General features: G+C 33.2%; 2 protein-coding genes across 4 annotated transcripts; one reads left to right on the top strand and one right to left on the bottom strand.

Annotated features, from left to right (window-relative positions):
• The first annotated feature begins 239 nt into the window (after positions 1-239).
• LOC123004843 (proton channel OtopLc-like) lies at positions 240-14,195 on the top strand. Of its 2 annotated transcripts, none has more exons than XM_044398315.1 (9): positions 240-282; positions 8,137-8,282; positions 8,324-8,596; positions 8,651-8,868; positions 10,095-10,196; positions 10,341-10,504; positions 10,560-10,926; positions 13,316-13,603; positions 13,665-14,195. In XM_044398315.1, exons 2-9 carry the CDS (start codon positions 8,257-8,259, stop codon positions 14,165-14,167), a joined length of 1,941 nt encoding a protein of 646 aa, XP_044254250.1. In that variant the 5' UTR covers positions 240-282; positions 8,137-8,256; the 3' UTR covers positions 14,168-14,195. The 2 variants fall into 2 exon arrangements, with proteins under 2 accessions (XP_044254250.1, XP_044254251.1); XM_044398316.1 differs by lacking the exon at positions 240-282 and adding an exon at positions 7,873-8,085.
• Positions 14,196-15,837: 1,642 nt separating this feature from the next.
• LOC123005330 (proton channel OtopLc-like) lies at positions 15,838-18,426 on the bottom strand. Of its 2 annotated transcripts, none has more exons than XM_044399018.1 (10): positions 18,396-18,426; positions 18,240-18,347; positions 18,069-18,180; positions 17,737-17,830; positions 17,602-17,679; positions 17,321-17,481; positions 16,884-17,265; positions 16,576-16,787; positions 16,308-16,528; positions 15,838-16,250 (listed from the first exon to the last, which is right to left on the bottom strand). In XM_044399018.1, the coding sequence occupies exons 1-10, from the start codon at positions 18,410-18,412 to the stop codon at positions 15,887-15,889; spliced, it is 1,749 nt and encodes a 582-aa protein (XP_044254953.1). In that variant the 5' UTR covers positions 18,413-18,426; the 3' UTR covers positions 15,838-15,886. The 2 variants fall into 2 exon arrangements, with proteins under 2 accessions (XP_044254953.1, XP_044254952.1); XM_044399017.1 differs by having other exon boundaries at positions 17,602-17,691.
• Between the last annotated feature and the right edge of the window lie 2,620 nt (positions 18,427-21,046).

Below are 21,046 nucleotides of genomic sequence, written 5' to 3' on the forward strand. Positions count from 1 at the left end.
GCTTTATTGTTATTACGACTGATGTTTGAAACTAAAATTTGAAAGTTTTAATTGAAATTTATTTTTGGCGGGCGTCGATTTTCCGAAACAATAATGTTCAAAAAATTATTTTGATTAGTTGTTATTTTTTTCTAGCTATGAAGATAAAAATCGTAAAACCGATTTTACATTTTTATGTCAGTCGAATGTCAAATTGTGCAAGATTCCGTCTCCGCTAGGGTATTGAATAAGTAAAAAAAAATTACAGTAAAGAGAGTACAAGAAGTTAAAGGAGTTGTAAAGGTAATTAATAAATAAAACAATTATTATTTATTTTAAATTAAATTTTTAATTTTTATTTTATACAAATGCTATGTTTTAAATGCAATCTTTAAAAAAAAAAAACATTTAATCATAAGAAGCTTTTATTTGTGTTTAATTAGAAATTCAGTTTAATTATGCTTTGTTAGAGAAAGTACAGTGACCGACACGGAATTTCGGACATCAAATTTATGTCATTTCAAAAAATGTCAATGTAAGCTTTATTGTCATTATGATTGACATTTCAAACTAAAATTTTGAAGTTTTAGTTGAAATTCATTTTTAGGGTCGATTTTCCGAAACAATAATGCCATACATTTTTATATAAGTTCAATAAATTATTTTGATCTGTTGTTATTTTTTTTTCTAGCCGTCAGGATAAAAATTATAAAAACCGAACGTGAGGTTAGTTGCATAAGTGGCATAAGGTCTGTTTTACATTTTTATGACAGTCGAATGACAAGTCGTCCAGAATTCAATGTCTTCCAGTGTATTACAACGCAAAAGTGCAATCTCAGGTTTTTCATCTATTTTTTATTAACAAAAGACAATCTTATTTTGTAGTTGCAAATTTGCTAAAACTACCAGTGGCGTAACTACCCACCCGCCAAAGCCCGCGGTCGCGGGGGGGCCCTTGGGATAAAAGGCCCTTTCCAAATTAAAAATAATAATAATAATAGTAATAGTTTAAAAAAATTTAGAGCGAGTACATGAATTATTATAGGCCAATGCAATAAAAAATAAAAAACTGCAGAATTTTCTTTTCTTCGAGCGTTTTCAGTGTCGAGCCAGGCGCGATACGCCGAGGCCGAACGCTGAGGAAGACAAAACATTTCGAGGAACTGGAAAGAAATTGTTTTGTGTTATAATTTATTTCATTTCGCACCATATTATCAGCTGTTAATAATGCTATTTTCCGCGTCAATTTTAAGTTCGAACAAGCACTTCTGATCGTGATGTAGGGGAGAGTCGGGTAATTGTGCGCAACGGGTAATCGTGCGCATGCCCTTATTTTCGCAACCACTGATATAATTTCGAATTCCTTATCCAGGAGCTATCTCTTGACAAACCTATATAATTTCACATATTAGTCAGGTACATCGCTTGATCCTACTTATCTAAAATTGCCGCTTCTTTGTTTTCGGATGTTGTGTTCTAACAGGTATCTTGCAGAAAATAAGTAAGTATTTCCATTTTTACATATTTTAATAATTGTACACGTTAATACATTGCTTAATGAATCTCTTTAACACTGATATATGTTTTAGACAGAAAAAAAGTTTTTTATTGTTTTATAGAATTTAAAAGTGAGTCTTCCACTTTCGGTTAATCGGGCGCACGAGGCACGATTAGCTTCAAGTGCGCACAATTAACCGCGATGTACTTAGCATTTATTTTCATTTTATTATATATCTTATATATTTCGTTTTTTTATCATAGGTCAAAGTATTTTTGCATTTTTAGATAAATAAGCATATTTTTACGTTCAATAAATTGAGTTATTTGTTTCCGTTTTTAATGCGCACCATTAACCGCATACATCAGGCAATGATGCGCAGTGTCGTTTTTTAACATTTCGTATTTTAAAGTCACAATGTGCATTTTTATGTAAAAGGTACTACAGAACTGTACTGCCAAACTCTTGAAGAATCTTGACGACAAACCTAGAAATCCAATCTTTTATTATTGCAGAAATATTACAATTTTAGCTTAGGTGCGCACCAATACCCGACTCTCCCCTAATCTGTGAAAACTACTTGTTTAAGATTTTAAGTAAGTCAGTAAGTCTTATCTTTTATACAGTGCGAAATTAAAATTTCGGGTAGTATTTTCCTGTCACTGTAAAATGTTCATTGACAATTATAAACTTTTCTGTCGGTGACGCAGTCAGTTTGAATTTTTCGCAAAACCAAAAATAGAGTTACTCTTTTCAATAAAGTAAGGGTGATAACATTCACTGAAAAAGGAATGTCGCAGAGACAGATTGCCGAAAAAAAAAATCATCATTTTGATCGGCTGCCTACCCGTTATTATGCCACAAATCARTGTTTTTGAAAATTAGTCAAAATGACATAAACATGACAAGAGTAAACATGTATTTTTATGACGTCAAAATTAATCTAAAAAAATATGAAAAAAGCAAAAGCACTTAATGGTAGTGCTTAAAGAATACGAAAAGAATAAGAAAAGAAGAAGTTCGTCGTTTGGCATCACTTGTGAAAAATTTGTATATTCGTATTCGTATTTGCAGAATTTTTAATACTAGAGACTACTAGAGACATAACTGCTCTTTTACTCTATTTAACTCCGGAGAAGAGAGGGGCCCCACAGTCGTCTTTCGCGGGGGGGCTCAAATTTTATAGTTACGCCACTGCTACCTACGCAAATTTTACAGATAAAACAAAAAGTAATGCAGACTGGAAAATCGTTTTTAAATAAAAATGTATAATTTTAATAGATTTTAAAAATCCGTTTGTGAATAAGGAATTGCCATGGGGATTGTTGGTTTCTTTATCGATTGGTACATTTTCGTCTCGGACATGAATCTGAATTAAAAGAAACTATCTCTTTCGGTGTTGTGTCGGTGTCGGCTGTTCCTTCACATCCCGGCAATAAATCCGCGTTACACGAACTTATGTCACCTGAGACCAGCTTTTACCTAAGGAACAGATTTGCCCGATTCCGTATCCATAAATAACAAAAACTAGCGTCAGATGTAATTGATTCATACCGCCCTATCGGTTTGCAATTACCCCTAGTAGAAAAGCGGCTTTTGAAATTGCGAATGCACTCCCGATTGTGCGGAAATAAGATCGCAGTCCAGGTGAGACTTCATTCGCTGAATATGAACGCCCGGAATCGGATTATCGCAGGATCAGCGCTCGTGCACTCTAATCAAAAGAAATGTTGTCTAATTTCGCTCCGCCTCTCGATAAATATTATTATGGAGTAAATATTTCGCCCCGATTTTAAATCCGATTTTTATTATTTACTTAGTGCACGGTGAATGCGAGCGCGATGCGACCTTTATCAAGAGCAAATTTATTCTTACTCCTTCCACTCACCTAGACTATGCCTTTTACTGATTTCATATTGCATTTCCTCTTGTCAAATGCACTTCGCTTTTTAACCATCAGCGAAAACCTAACGACGTTTCGAAGCCAGATAGAGGAGAAGCATTCGATGCATCTTGGCCAAATTTAATCATCACCAGAATTTCAAACAATAGCACACGGAACCAAAGGTAAATAGCACAAAATTGAATAAAAGATATAAAATAAAACTTTATTTTGACTTTCTACAAATTTAAATGTGGAAAAAATGTGTTATTATGTATTTAAATAAACAATTTGACACAGAGAATAGTGGAACCTCTTATATACCGGGAGAGTCATATACAGGGTGAGTCTTAACTTATAAGCAGAGAATGGCAAAAGAATATCACGAGCGTCAATTGTAGCCGTTAAATATTTTTTTTCAGCGATAATCTGAAAATTTTGCAAAACATTAATACAGAAGATAGGGTCAGATGGGGCAATTGCAATAACGGGCCAAATGGAATAACTTACTAAAGCTATATGTCTATATCTATATCTCTGATATCACACCTTTATTTCATCAACTTTAGGCTAACCAGTTGCTGATACTGTTTTACCGACAGACAAATGAGTGAGGTGTCATGTTGTGAGGGTCTTTATTCATATATTTTTAGTATGTTTGCTACCGTTTATATCCTACATTCGTTATTGCATTTGCCCCTGAATTTTTTTCCCTGGAACAAATGTAATATAGGATTATTACATTTATTGTTCATATTCTATCCAGTCCAGAAGTTACCAGAGGTGGAATAATAACTTTCGATTTTAATTTCCGAAACATGATTATTTCTTATTTAGTACACTTAGAAAAATTAGCATAAGTAAAATGTTATTTTTTGAAAAGTTTCTAACTTTGGTTGTGACTACGTGATCTCTCTAAAATAAGAACTTTTTTTTAGTTTATTTTTATTTGTATTACCCCAGAATCCAAACTAAAGACACTGTTACTAAATGCGATATGATTATTGCATTTGCCCTTTACACGGGGTAAATGTAATAATCAGACATGGTGCTTCATTTGGGCCCTTCTTTTTTTATATTTTTTTCCTATTACTAAATACTTAATATAATAGCCTAATATATGAGTAATAAGCTTTATAAATGTAAATACTTTAAACTAAATATTGAAAGAACCGTATGAAACTGAATTCACAAATTTAGTTATGACATTCGTATTTGACCCACTTGACCCTACTTTAAAAAAAGCAAGTTATACCGAGCTTGGTCAACATAATGGTAATCTTGGTATTATTTAATTAATAAAATAATAATAAAAAGTAATATAAAGGTTGCTAATTATGCCGAACATCAGGAGAATCCACAAGTCTGTCCTTTTTTACTTTACCTGCTTTTGAGACTTTTGAATTAACATTTTCATATCTACAAATTAATTTCAGTAAAGACTTTAGATATGTATTGAGTTAGCGTTTCAGTGGCCAGCAGGGGAAAGTTTTGGGGGTTAAAACCCTCCCAGAACAACATCAGGCAAAATTATTTTGTTGTGGTAATAGATCTAAAATTATATTTTAGAAACAAGAAACAACTAAATTAAACATTCGAATTTTGTACATAATTTTAATGTTGTTATAATTTCACTAAAATTCACAAATTTTTCCCTGTACCTCAAACGTTATAATGTTTTTATATGTATACCTATACATATGTAAAGTGTTCCGAGAAATCGATTGGCGTCGAAAAAATGCTAAAAATGCTAATTTGAGCTAAGATTCTGAGTTTACTTATCAACTTTTTTAAGTAACTTTTCTGTTACAAAAAAGCTATCTTTAATAAACATGAAATATCTTAGTTAGTCGATGATTTTAAAATTTGGTATGTAAGTATACGGGCTTAGATGTTAATTCTAAACAACTTTTCTTTATAAAATGTTTCTCGTATTTGTAACATAATAACAAAAATTGGTATTTTTGAAAATAGTTTAAGAATACTTGATTTTTCAAAACTAAAAATAATTTATGTTTAGCTGATTTGCTCGCCAAAAAACTCAAGGAAATAATTAAACCACATTTCATTCAGTACATTTTGAGTTCAAGAAAAAAAAAGTAGGCTTGATGACACTGTCAAATTTAAAAAAGAACATATCAACAACTACTTTGATTTAAATTTAATAATCTGAAATCTGAAACATTACAATAGTCAAGTTATCTGTGAAAATGTATTTTGGGTTGCGTTTAAAAATCAGTTAGGGTCTTTATTACAAATGACTCACTCTGTATTACATAAATACTTTACACTAATGCCCATCCTTGTATGTATGACATACATCTTGAGTAGGAGAAAACGGAACAACCCTCTGCTTCATCATGGGTAAATTATTTTACTATCGATGAGCTTTAATATCCCCTTCAAAGCTCGGCTTTTCTTGAGCCGTCTTACAACTCATGGTTCATCCAGGTAGCTAATTGTGTCAAAGTTAAACACAACAACTGAGTCGGATGTGCTCTAGCTCCCGTTTCATTTGAATGTGGAGGCGCTCATGTGTGTCACCCATCCGCGCTTTTAATAATAATTAATCAAAGTAGTGCAACATTTACATTGCTGTGATCACGGAGTTATGAAATCAGAACTCCGGCATTTAATGTGGCGGTGAGATTTCGTAATCGGTCGTGCGTGTAAAACGGGGGCGATTTTTTGGTCAAAAGACCCGTCGAACGAAATTGTTTCTGTTGTAAAGATAATTGCGTAAGAAGTAAACATGCTAGAACATAAATGCGGTGTGAAGAGTGACAAGCGAAAACCGAATGAGATTTCCAAGTTTGGTCTTTTTGCCGGGTGACTGCACCGGAGCCCTGATTGCGTTCTATAATGGCGCCCCCTAGGCGAGTTGCCTCTCCCACACTGTCCACTTCAGTTTACTTTTATTTCAGAGCAGCCATTGTACTCGAGAGCCGCTCTTTTGTTTCTTTTCTCTAACACTGGCTTTTGAACTGTCTTCATTCGCTCTGAAATTAACTCAGCTACACAATTTGATTTACTATAACAATCATTTTTATTAACGACCGGAAGGGATTTACAAAACTTTGTGCGACCGAGGTCTTACTATAATTAGATACCCAAGCAATTATTTCAAAGAAATGCTCACAAAACGTAAAAACGAACGAGTTTTCAAACCCACTTTGCATCTGAATACGCCTAGATTACACTTGTTAGGAAACAAAATGTCTAACGCAACAAGTAAAATTTTCATTATCTATGGATAAAGAGTTCTATTAAAATGTTCAAAAACAAGAAAATTTTAACGTAACGTTAGTACCTACATATTAATGAAAGTTTAAGAATAGTATATTAAAGTACAAGTTACAGAATTCAAGCATAAATTTGAAATTCCAGAACGAGCCGCGTAGCGGCGAGTTGAGGAACAAATGAGTGTTTGGAGAACCTTCTGCAACAAGTGCTTTATACAATTTTTTTCTATTTTGCTTTCTATCATTTTATAAATTAAAAGACGAAAATTTTATTTTTTTTCTAGAGAATTTTGCGACTGTTGGCGACATTTATGTGGACTAATTTTAGGCGGCTGTGAAAAATAAAAATTATTCTTATTTTCACATTTGAATATGAATTGTGAAAAAAGTCCGTCACTAAAATTAATTAACGCCAACGACTTATTAAAGTACTCAAATGACGTCATTTGGGTGCTGGAAACGCAAAATTTACACACAGAATTAGAAATAAAAAATTATTTTTGTAAAAGAAATAGAAGAATACTAAATAAGAATTTACTATTTTAACAATTTTGAGACTTTGTAATTTTAAATTATTACATAAATTCGAATAATTTGAATATGTATTAAAGGTGGCAACAATATTTTCTAATTTTCTATCTTTCAAACTAAAATTTTAACGTTTTGTATCTAAATGTGAAGTTGTAGATCAGCTTTTTTGTAAACGATTTGTGCACAAATACAAATCTTAATCTCAATGTAGAAATTTTATTTTGTAGCTGTTAAGACAACAAGAGGTTTATAGACAGTTTAAAAATCGAGTTTGTAGTTTAGATAATTTAACCAAACAATAAAGAGAATAAGCTTTAAATTTTATACATTTTTTTTTAACTTAATTATTCATAACTGTTTTTTCTGTAAGGTCAAATATCTCTAAGCAGGTACAGAAAAAAGACAAAGATAAAATAAATTTGGCAATATTTTGATATAATAAACAAAACTGAAGTGTCACTGTGTTTGGTGGACCAAACCAGACCTGACCAGACCTGTCTTGACCAGCTATTTAGCCGAGTGTATAAAATATATTTATTCACTATAAGAATTGAATATATTTAAAACTACTAAGTTTTACCCTAAAGAAAGATTTTTACATGTCATTTAAAGTAAATAAATACTATTTGTTTGTGATATTTAAAGTGTTTATTTTGAAGAAGGTGTGAACTGGCTAAACTAACAATCAACGTTACGTACCATCACAAACACACTTTTTGATAATTAATTTAGTTAACTGTAACGTGTCGATCAACGATAATAAATCTCGCCTAACGTCACTGTCCAGACAATTAAAATTACCAATTATAACCAGTCGTCATTCTCAATCTTGATGTACCTATCTATCTATTTCCATCCCAAAACCTTTGAAATTTCGTGATGCTCCAAGGCCGACATCTTTGTTAATTAAATTGTTTGAACAAAAGTGTTTAAGCCAACAATAGTCATAATTCGTCCGTGTGAAGCACAAGACGCAAAAATTTCTTCTTATCTAAATCTTTCAGCCTCGCTGCAACTATTTTTATCTAAAATTGGTGCATGTTTTCTAAATTATTTCCACAATAACTACGACTTTTCCAACTTTAAATCCGAGAGATTATACGCCACTAGGGAGCCGTAATTAGATGGACACGGTGCACGAGGAAAACAGGTAAGTAAAAATCGAGTCAAGATTTATTAATAAAGTTGCAGCCCTGCGCCCCAAGCGCCTCAAAACAGCCTGGCTATGGAAACTCTCGACGAGGAAAACGCCTCAACGTCGTCGTCAAGAAGGCCCTCTGCCATCATCGCAGCCCTCCGACGTCCCTCGCAGGCCATAGCCCTGTCGGCGGCCCACGCCGTCATGAACCAGCGACGGTACTTTCTGGGGCTTTTTCACAACCAGAGCGACCGCTCGATTTCGGAAAAAGACCCCACTGATCACAAGGAGGAGTTTCTAAAAAAGCAAAATCGCAGGATGGGAGAGTAAGAGCGAGTTTTAAGAGTGAAGTTTTTATTTTGTGTTTTTCGTTTAAACAGCGATGCTTTGACGGTAATTCTCTCGGCGCTGTACGCAAAGCTGCTGGTCGTCCTGGGAATGGCTTTTCCGATTACTGAAATCATATCGAAGGACGTTCGGCCGTTTTTCTACCAGGGATTTTATCTCTATTTGTATTTGGGAAGTATAACGTTTGTGGCATACATGTATGCGACTTTTGTGAGGGAGAAGGCGGTTAATAACATTATCAAGTCATATCGTAAGTTTCAATTTAATTTAATTTAATTTGAGTGCATTAATAAATATGTTTAGTGATTACAACATTGTTTTGCTAAATTCTGCACTAAACTGTCAAATTCAATCAGAATCGATTTGTTAATTAGAAATTTATACAGCTGTGTTTGAAATATTCCAATGCTAATCACTATTTGACTAGGGAGGCTTGATACAGCATTTATTAATAAAATAAAATATACACATATTAATAGAAAATAGCAAACATCTTTTCTGTTTCATATTTGCTTGTACTTTTTTTACAAAATGAAATAGTGAAATAAGTAAATGTCAATATACTTACTCATATTATGTTTACCTAGGTATAATTTTTTAAGAAAATTTTAATATTTTGAAAAGTCAGATTTTTAAGCTGATTATAACCACTATATAAACTACGGTTAAAATAACACATTTTGATATATCAAAGTTTTATAAAATATACAGGGTGAAACCGAAATAAAAACACATATTTAAACGTAAGCACAGTGACATCAAGTATGTCCTAAATATTAGCTTTTTAGTCGGCTGTAAGAGTAAGGCAAAACCCTCTTCAGGGACAGTTGCGAAGCCCGACGCACGTACAGTTCCGGACACGAAATTTTGGACAATTTGTCATTATTGACGTAAAAATTTAAAAATTGTCTTATGTGCCTTACTTTCGATTTTTGCAATTTATAGCGGCTTACATTAATATGTTTTGAATTGACATAAATTTGTTATCTAAAATCCTGTGTCCGCAATTATAGGTGCGAATATCCGTGTACGCACGAAAAGTTATTAACTATGATTTAGTATAGTGTTTTCAACTCTTAGGTATTACCCATAAATTTCACATTTTGGTTAATTTTTTTATTGCAAAAAATATGAAAATAGAAATATTTAGAAAATTAAAAAATAAGTGAACTGATGTTTGATTTTTATTCTATATTGTGTGTTTAACTTTCCGCATGTTTCACATCATGTAATCACTTATCCGCAAGGGTTTTAAAGTCTGGACTCAGTTTTAATTATTTTTTCTAATTTGAGATACATAATTTAGCCTTTTATTGTTTTTGATACTATACCAGGAAACTCTAAAACTAATTTTTTATTTAATTTGTGTTCCAATCATGCATTTTTGATGTGCAATATTTGATTAGGTAATAAATCCTTTGACGCTATATTATTTTTGTTTTTTCCTCGAAAATTGCATAAACAAATTATTTCTAGATAAAAACGACAAACCATCGTTCCCCTTTCCCCGCATGTGCACATCCGGGCACAACAAACCGGCCAAATACGGAAGCTTCTATTTACGCCTTGGTGCAATCGGTGAGCGTTTTTTAATTAAATTATTCAAATAAACAAGCGGCAAGCCCATCCCCTGTAATCCGCTCAGTCAATAAGCCGTAATTTAAACGGCAATTACAAGCAATTAACTGCATTGATCGACTTTATTAAAGCGCATTATTGCAGCTTTTGGTATCGGCAGCATGGTCTATTCCGGACTGGAATTCGGCCGATATTTTGAACTAAAGAACAATCAGGAGTGCTTTTCCACCATGCTGCAGGCCATCACGCCGGCAACCAGAATGCTTCTGACGCTCGTTCAAGTGCAATTCATATTCCTAAACACGAAGGTAATTGTTTCACTATTTCCGAGATTGCAGGATTATTACCCAGAATTGTTATCAGAACGTCGATCTGAACAGACATAAGATTATTGCCCGCTTCGGACTTATGCACATGGTGGCGGCGAATCTATGCGAATGGTTGTATGTCCTTGTCGAGGAGACCAAACACGAGATTATACACCTGGGGGAGCATGGACAGAACTCCACCAATTCGAGTTTACAAGCCAAGTTTTGTCAAGAGGGACAAATCATGGGGTCGCTTGTCAGAAATGCGAGTCCTTTTTTGTTTCCGTGTACCATAGAGTACAGTTTAATTTGTGCGGTTATACTTTTCGAAATGTGGAAAAGGGTAAAATCATCGGAGGTAAAAGCGGAGGCCGAGAAAGCAGGACATAGAGATGATAAGGTCGCAACGCATTACACTTTCAGTGAGTATTATTTTTTACAACAAAGAATAATTTACGTAAAACGCAAAAAAATCGTTAAAAAATATAAAAACCTTTTTTTTTTTTAAATTTGATTCTAACATAATGTGCCGCCGTACTCTTTCGTCTATAGATATGATCAGAGCAAGGAGGTTAGATGGACCATCTAACCTCCTTGGGTGAGAGGCTTTCGAAACAAAATTTAAAATTGATAGGGAAAAAATTAAGGTTGTATCAAGACTATAATTATTACTCTATTATTTATAAAAATGTTAAGAAGATGTATAAGCGTCTACAGGTAGGTAATAGAAGAATTAATTCTTGCAAATTGTGAGAAAATAATAAATTGTAGCCACTGACAAGAAGTACGTTGCATAATAGATTGAAATAAGTAAATAGTGGAAGGTATTTGGTGTTTTTGGGCGGGTTAATAGAAACACAATTTACCTATATTTTAACATTTCTGGACGAATTATAGCTTCAAAATACCATTGGGTTGTGTGTGTGTGTGTGTTTGTGTATGTATCTGTCTGTCTGTAAACAACATATCTCGAGAACCATAAGAACTAGAAACTTTAAATTTTAATATGGCCATGTAAGTTACTTGTAGGAAACAATTGGTCAAACAAATCGGTCGCATCGTTCGGCCGCAAAGTCCAAAAATCAAAATTATACGGTTTAAAATACAATTAAATAAATTCATGCGGATAATTTTTTTTAGAATCATGAAATATGCCTTATATTAAACAGTAAAATGTGATTAAATAAAATTAATAATGGGTACCGAACTAAAAAAAAATTGCACCTCAGACTCAAACCCGCGGCAACTATGATCTATTTTGCAAAGGTTAGGTTTGCTACTCGGATTTCCAACACTAAATTATTCTCGTAAGGATGTTTTCCAAATACGTTGGATAAGGAAAGTCGTGTGATGTTTACACCAGATTTTTAAACTTAGTCTAACTTGAAGGCCCAAACAATACACCCATCGTTCGAAACAATACATTAGAAATAGTTTGTAATGTTTAACATGTTTGCTTTTTACCAGAAAACTTAGTGGGAGTATCTTAGATAATTTTATTTTATGTTGTTCGGTAAATAAATCTTTCCGGTCTTACTTTGAGTCCGAAAAGTAAGCTATTACGTTATCAGTTAACGTTAACCAAACAAAACTTACCTACTAGATTTTTGACAAATATCTACCATAAACATTGGATAAGCCTCTTATAATACTTTTTTTGATATTCAGAAGTTCAGGACTCGGCTTCTTTGACTCCTCGTCTTTAAACATCTCATTTATACTGTAATATTGGATTTACCGGACTTTTAACGTAATAGCTATTAACATATCTACGATGTAATCAATGTCATAACAGGCACAGATGTCAGTTGAAATCAGAGCGAGCTTGCGGGCAAGGACTTTTTAGACATCTAAGGTTGTTATGACATCGATTGCATCCACGGTATGTTTAAGATTTTATCGGTTTCTGTCGATTGAGCCGACAGTTGAAAACAATTAAATCTAAAAATTTGTTTTAAATAAGATTGTGCTAATCGCGTTCCTCTGACATGGTTACATTTTGCATTCTACTAAAGTTTCTATATTAGAAATATTTAAGTATAAAAAAAAATTGCACCATTAATGTTTATTTTGCGGGCGATAATAAAAAGCAGTTGTACTAAATTTTCCTCGGAATTTTCAATTTTATATTAAACTATAAGGTATTGTTTACAGTGCTCTTTCTGTTTAAATAAATAACGTTACATTCGTTTACTGGTTTTCACATTAATGATAGTTAATTTTTTGAGAAATGTTAACAATTGAACTTTTGGTAAGCTCCTAATATTTTAGCTTACCGATTTTACATAAGTACAAGATTCAGTTATGGCTTAGCTACAAGACAACATTTATAAATGTAAACAGATGTGTAATAGACAGAAACTGATCAATTACTATTAAAATATTGTCTCTTACATTTGAAAGGTGTAAAAAAAGTTTTGGTTATTGGTTATTAGACAGTTACTCAAGAGAAGTGCAAATCAAACATGCTAAAAAAAGCATTATTGCAAACTTAAAAGTCGGCAAATGTATCACAGATTTAACACATTTTGAATTCTTTTTCTACACCTGGAAAATATAGTGGTTGCATGCAGAATTATATAAAATACTTAAAAGTCAAGAGTTAGAGAGTTAGAGAGAGAGAGTTAGAGTTTTTTATTAGATGTAGTTATTTCCGATTGTTACAAAGCTAGAAAACTTTATCTAATAAAGTTATAAAATTTTCGTATTTGAAACAAATGTTATTTCCTTTTTTTGTTTTTTGATGCCAGTCCGGTTTTGTACTCAAGCAGTTGTGTTCTTAGCACTTAGCCCAAATCTCTCTGTGTTTAGATCCTTTCGGCGGCAGCCCCGTCAACTCTAATCACCATTTCAGCGTGGACTGTTCTAACGCTCACCGCGGCTTATTTGCTGGGATTATGATCATCGTTCTGACCATAATTTCTTTGATAATGTTCTTCGTGTTGGCTAACGAACCGAGCGGCAGTGAAGAGGATAATTTGAGCATGGCCGAGTTCGAAGTGAACATAGTCGAGTTAGTTCTTTACATATTAACCACGATTGTGGTTATCGTGGCGATGGTGCAAATGCGTTCCCTCAAATACGACCGAAAAATCGGAGGTAAGCCCACTTTTAATTACTTTCACTATTTGAGTTTGCGAGTTGTTAAAATTTGTTGTAGCTGAAGGACAGGCGGGGATTGGCCTGGACAACACCCTCCTCGTCGTTGCCCAAACCGGGATGTTCATCTACTGCATGTTCTCTATTATCGGGTGCTACTTCACCATGTCTGGTAGTCTGCCTACGGGAATTCTTGCTGAAATCTTCTCCTTCATCCAGACTTGTCTCCAGACGATGTTTGTCCTCGATGGTTGGTGGCGGCGTTGCCGCACCCTCGAACACATTAAAAACAAGCCTGGTAAAGAACTTATCACGTTTCTTATCATTGCTAATATGGCCATGTGGACTATTAATACGCTAGAAAAAAATCGTGCCGAGTTTCGGCCCACGCATTTGCTCTTCTTTGGAGAGTGGGCGTGGACAATCATCACGCACATTTCGATGCCGATGGCCATTTTCTACAGATTTCATTCTACGATTTGTTTATTTGAAATATGGAAAACAGCTTACAAAGTTAAGACGCAATATAAATCACCCATGTTTTCTGTCATATCCAATCAATAATAGTGAAGAAAATAAAGATATAAAAACAGAAGAGTGTTTTATGTTCCTAACATGAAGAAACTGTTTATCAAATAGGCGATGCAAACAAGCAAAATCTAAAATATGCAAAAACAGAATTAGTACAGTGGTGGACAGTGAATTTCGTCCACCCAATTTTCCTGACAGATTAAAAGTGTAAATTGTTCTTTAGGTTTTTCTAAGCTTGTTATATCTTCATGATTTTAAACTTGAAACTAATAACAGATTTTTATGTCGTTAAAACGAATAACGAAAATAATACTTTTATTCCCAGATTTTTTCTTAAATTTGGAATTGTTACCTATTTGTATTACGAGGGAGGAAAGTTTATCTTTTCCTCTTACAGGTGGAAATTACTGCCCGAAATTTGTCGAGACTGCCACCCAAAAAGAAAAAGAAACTTTTCTCCAGTATAGTATGTTCCCGGATTGAGTTTACAAGAGGGAAAAAAATCTCTTTGATTTTTCGCCAAAACTGCAAAGGAAAAACATTTTTTGCTTTATCTGAAAGGAGCAAATCTGTAAAACTTTATTATTCTAACTCAGTAGAAAGAAAAATTCATTTTTTTCTTGATTTTGGACTTGTCTGCTATCAAATTTACACGTCCTATCACATTTGCAGGTTTTATTATTTTGACAATGATGTCAATTTGACAAATGAGTTTACGCTAGTTAAATAACAAAAAATTTGTGAAAAACATAATTTTAATAAATGGCAACTAAAAGAAACGGCTTTAGGATAAGCAACAAAGTCATTTCTAACAAAAATTATCATTATTCAATTAATAAATTAACTGTCAAAGTGTTTTAGGTTTTAGGTGAAGCAAAAAATGTTTTTCCTTTGCAGTTTTGGCGTAAAATCAAAAAAAATTGTTTCCTCTTGTAAACTCAATCCGGGGACATACTATATAATTTAAGCAATTTTTATTTTCTTCATAAGTTACATACAGGGTGAATATAAAGTATGGAACCAAGCGGTTTTAGTTTTAATCATTTGCCTCCAGAAAATAATAATTAATATAAATTAAGGTAATATAAAAAATGTGATGGTATTTTCAGAACGAAATTTTGTTTTGTTTTTGAGTTATGCGATTTTTTTTTGTCAAAATTGCAATTTATGTGAAAATTAAAAAAAAAATTAAATATAAAGCAGATAGTTGTAATCTTTAGAGTATAGCTTTTATGAGAAAAATGATTTAATAGTGGGTTGCCATTTAAAAAAAATATTTTTTTTTTGTAGAACTCAAAAACAAAAGGAAATTTCGAAAAATTTTATTCTTGTTAAATCATCACATTTTTATAGTACTTTATCACTCATCAATTAGTTTTTTCCAAAAAAAAATAAATGGTTTAAGCAAAAAACGTTTGGTTCCGTACTTTTTATTCACCTGGTAAGGTGTAATTTTGACAGTTGAGGAAGGTAAATTTTTACCTCACATTGGCCACTTTTTGGGTGGAAAGTCTTACTTTCTGTTAGGGTCGTAGGAAATATTACTTGGTTAAAAAACTGTGAACTATAAACAATTGTTTCAGAAACTCTGTATTTTTATTTTTGTATATTTAAGATTAGCTGTTTTTATTTAACAAAATATGTATTTTTTTTTACAAATTTTGTTATTTTAGAAAATATAGGTTTAGAAATAAAACTTATTTTCGTATCATTTGTTTTTATTGCGATTTTTTTTTATAAAAAACGATCAAATTAAATGTTCGTGTCTTTGTCGTCGTCGACTGTCCTCATCTTATAGACGTGCTTCCAAATCTCGTAAAAGCACACACTCGACTGGAATCGATAAGAGACCACTAACGGCATCGAGACATGTGTGATAATATTCCAAGCCAACACTCCGTAAAAGTCCATCTGATTGGGATGCGACACTGCCCGATTATTCTTCAATCTATTGACCATCCACAGCGCGATATTGGCCACAAGAAGGAAAGTGATTAGTTGTCGGCCGGGCTTTCGACGCATTTGGGACGCCGAACTGCAGCGTCTTCGCCACGCGTCCAGGATCAGGACCGTCTGACAGGAGCTCTGGACCAGTGCCGACAACGGTGTGATTATCCTGCAATCGTTTCAATTCCAAATTCCTACTGGAGTTTTTATACCACTGGAGGATTACCTCATTATTCCGCCTTTGCCTTTGTTCAGTCCCATGAGAACAGCGCCGATTATTTGGAACAGAAAATACATAAACACGCCGCATTGCGTTACGAGGAGTAACAAGTGCTCTAGTTCCAAGTCTCGCTTCATTTGGCGGAATCCCACGTCGCGGAGAGCCGCGATGCAGAAAAGGGTCGCCACGGTGCCTAGGGAGAAAAGAACAGCTTCCCATACGTTCACCTAAAGTATTCGTTTTGCTTATAAGTTGAGCGAAAAAAGAGAATCACCTGTAATATTGCGATATCTTTATATTGTTTGAAGCCGACTAATTCGAAAAACATAATCAGGCTGATTACAGTTACAGCCAAAACGAGGATTCCTGTAAATAATCCTTTATGTGCTTGAGCACAGTCGACTGAAAACTGACTTTGCCGTCTCGGGTAGATAATGTTGCAACCGCTTTGTTTCTCGCCGATTTCGAGAGAATTACTATCTGATTCTGCAAAAAAATCATGTGCAATTTTTTTTAAACATTCAAATTCGAAAAATTCAATGTTAAAATTTTGACTACTCCTATTTTTTGTAAAATTATTACCTTTTAAATTTTCACCTTGTGTGTTTTTCCACATCAGCCCTAGAATAACGGCACACAGCAGGCTATACTCAACCGTACACGGCGCCAAGTAGGGTTCTGACTTGACCAAAATGGGTTCCATCATATTAGAGCTGAGACAGTTGACTTTATGTTCGTACAACTGCTTCGTTATCCTGAACGTATTCGAGTTCAAAAACTGAAAATCGGCTTCAGACAAAGACATATTGTCTCTCGCGGCATTATCCTGGCGTTTTTTGGCCGACTTGTAGATGTCATGTTGAGTTTCTTCGATGAGAACAAAAAGCCATTCGCATAAGTTTGCAGCGATCATATGCATCAACCCGAATCTAGCAATAATCTTACTTCGCTGTACGTCTATAAACTTAAAAAAAACCTTTGTTATTTCGGGATTTTCCCTTGAAACTTTTCAAACTTACGTTGCTGTAAGAAAATATAAACAACATCTGCATAAGGGCGAATATTATTCTCAGAAGTGGTTTCACAGCCTTAAGCATATTATCGCAATCCTTTTGTGAAGAAAGTTCAAAGTACTGGCCGAATTGCAAGCCCGAGTAAATAACCGAACCGATTCCAAATCCTACGAAAAATTACTTGTACAAGGTGGAGTGAAAAAGTCGTCAGCATTTCTAATTTGTCCTTGTTTATGAATTTCTCAAATTTAATTAATTTTTGTTTTTAATGACAAAAATTCACCTACCAGTGACGCCCATACGGAAATAGAAGCTGCCATATCTGACATATTGATTTTTTTTCGAGCTGAAAGATTCATCCGAGTCTGTGGAACGTCCTAAAAAAATGTTTTTATCTCGTCTAGACTTAATCAAGCACTTACGCCAATAGTCTTGCACTGTTTTTTCTTTCATCTGTATCATGTACATGTAGAGTAGAAAAATGATGCTACCCAGATACAAATACATGTAAAAAGCCTGAAATGAATCGCAATGATTATGAAATTGAAATCTTTGAGTTTCGAGTGAGTGCAGCTCGTGGTAAACTTTTCTAATTAATACTCGTGCACTTAGTTTATTTCCTTAATAAAACAAGTCTAGAAAGCATAAATGCAACTCTCGGTTATTGGTTGAATTTTTATGTTTGTATATAGTGCAAAGAAGCTCTTTTTTTGATCGGATTTAATATTTACTTAATTTTAATTAATTTACTTACGTCGTAGGTATCGTATTCATTGGTGGCTATTGCATCGGTGACCGGCAGGGCTATTCCCAAAATTACCATAAACTTGGCGTAAAAAGCCGAAATGATACAAGTTAAAACATCACTGGAAAATTATTATTAATTATTTTGTATATAGAGTGGTCGAAAAATGTACAAACTTACTCTCCATGTCTCTGATGCGATTTTCGATATTTAGGTTTAGGTCTTTGATGCGGTTCTTGGTTTAGATCCAAGTCGAGGGTTGGTAAAGAATGGTGCAAACGCTCTATTCTGATTTTTTATTTTACTTTTGGAATTTTTTCAGCGATAATTACTTACCTGTTATGTTGATCCATTGCTTAACATAGCTAAAAGCAAACTAAAAAACTTTGTTCGTGCTTTGTTTGTTTAAAAAATTTGAATTTTTGACGTAAATTGTTTATAAATAATGTGGTATGTGTCTATATTTGTTGGGCAAATTAGAGGTGAGCAAATAAAGGTATTTTGTTCCAATGAATAAAGTTAAATAAAAATTCTTTGTCTTATAATAGAAATGTCACACTTGGCTTGCAATACTCTTCATTTTTATTTTTGAGTGTGCATTTGTGTTGAGGTACTCGTACCTACTCCTATAATCCATGTTATTTATTGCATAATTTATTAAACTTATATTAAATCTAAAATATCGTCTAAAGTTAAAGTTCGCGAAAATTAAGTTCAGTTTCAAATAGCGCTCTTGCGCAGGTTAAATGTGACGTAAGAAGACCCAGTCACAATAGTCATCTAGTCGCCTATAGAATTTCTTTACATGTAAATTTTTCTGTGCCGCTCTAATTTTTTTGAGTCAGATAGTTCTGTCAACAGTGACGGCTGTCAATTGAAATAAATTAACATTTGAGATTAATTAGATTCAATATTTTTTAAAGCGGCATTTTTTATTTTGCATGAAAATTCTATAGGCGGCTAGATGAAAATCATTACGCTCTCCTATGTGAGTACAATAAATGTACTATAAAATATTTTTAATTTTAGGCTCTATTTTTGGTACTGAAAAGTTGACGTTTTCATTTATTAAAAAATAATATATTGCGTTTAACTTGAAATAAGTAGTGGTTAATGGTTATCGTTATCAATATTATGTAGTTAGTATAATCAAAGTATGTAAGTAAGTTAACTAATTACTAATGAATGCTAAAATGTTTTAGTTTTAGTAAGTTCAAAAAATTCTGGCTTAAGAATTTTTGGAAATTTTTTTTAGTAAGTACATCTATTTCTATTAAAAAAAAACTTTTTAGAGAAACTGTTAAACTGTATATCTGTATTTCTTAGAACTAAAATTTCAACATCAGTACTGTATTTATATAAAGTTGTATTTGTTTTAATAATATTTGGGACAATCTGTATATGAAAATATTTCAGATTGGTCAATCAATATTACAAAATATGTTTTCACAACTTTATTTTTTTCTAAACTAACCCTGTTGATTTTTTTACAGTTAATTTGTTGAAAAAAATTGCCAGTTTTTATTCATCTGGTATTTAGATTTTGTGCGTTTTCAAAAGTTTTTTTAATTCCTTTTTCCAAAAGATATAATTAAAATAATATAATAAATTTAGTTTGAAATGAGTTAACAAAGTTGATTAGCTTCTTGTTTGTTGCTTCTTATAACTTGAAAGCAAAATTAAACCAACTTTGCAAATTTTCAAGTCAAGATGTGTTAAAGGTTATTTCAAATTCATAACAACAAATAAAACAGCAAGATCACAAAAAAATTAGACAAGTTGAAAGCATTTTATTTGATTCTCAAGCTATGACGTCACTGTTATCTGGCGCCGTATTTGCCCTGCACCGAATTGATTGAATCGTCCTAGAGCACTGAGTAAATATGGCGCTGGTATTTGCCATGCAACCCTCTTTTCTCTTTCCTCATCCACACGTTCACAATTCCCAAAATTCATGTTAAATTTCAATCGCTTCGTGCCCTAATTGCGGCCGATATCGTATTTTGGTCGTTGATCCCTCTAGAAGCCCGTCGAAATATCAATTTACTAAAATCGTCTTGAATCGGCCAATCGATAGAGGCCAACAGTTGACCATAAGCAAATTACTGGTCGTGGTGTATCATTATTTTATCCATAAATTTCCATGAAAATGGAACGTTGAATGTCGAGAACGACGAGACTGCAGGATACGTGAATTAGAACTCAATCTCGGCTTCGACCAGTTCGGGGGCGTCGACAGGGATTCACACGGGGTACAAGCCCGGATATGAGCTTCCGTTATGAACAATTTACTATGAAATTGAATGATCGTGCACTACCAACCGTTTCCAGATTTCTCAAATTCAATTTCGAAGCGAAAGTCCCTAAACGCGTTAAACAAACAAATCGGTTAGCGGAAGAGAGGCCCCGAAGAGAGAAGTCAACAACAAAATCAAAACGATGAAAGAAAAATTAATAAATGGATGTAATAACGAAATGTCGAGAGATTGTCTCGGAAAGAAGTGTTTACAAAACTGTTTGATCTATTGACATTTTTTTTCAATAATGCAACGAAAATACTTTTAAACCGTTGTAGTGTGTTTCGATCTCTTTCATCTTTAATTTATTATTCACTCAGATCAAACTTAATTTTCAATAGGTAAGCATATTTACGAGAGAGCAGTGATTTTAGAATGTATGTACAAGGTGTCTCAGCGAGTTGAAAAAGTCCATTAGTAACCTTCAAATGGTAAAATAAAAAAAAATATATAGGACATTGCTTGATACTAATTTAGTCCATCGGTTAAAATTATTTTCAATTATACAACGTGTCTCAAAAATAAGTTACAATACAAACTTGCGTTTTTTTTTAATGAAACACCGTATGTTTCTTGGCATTTTTGGATGAAGCATTTTAAAACAATGTTTTTATGCCAAACTTTTATTAGTCGATTTCGTTTAGTTTTAGAAATAAGACGTTTTTTTTGACAAAAAATTTATTACACAAA

Source organism: Tribolium madens, unplaced genomic scaffold, assembly GCF_015345945.1.
Source record: "Tribolium madens isolate multiple individuals breed KSU strain unplaced genomic scaffold, Tmad_KSU_1.1 Scaffold_20;HRSCAF=117;Tcas5.2_LG4, whole genome shotgun sequence".
NCBI classification, from domain to species: Eukaryota; Metazoa; Arthropoda; class Insecta; order Coleoptera; family Tenebrionidae; genus Tribolium; species Tribolium madens.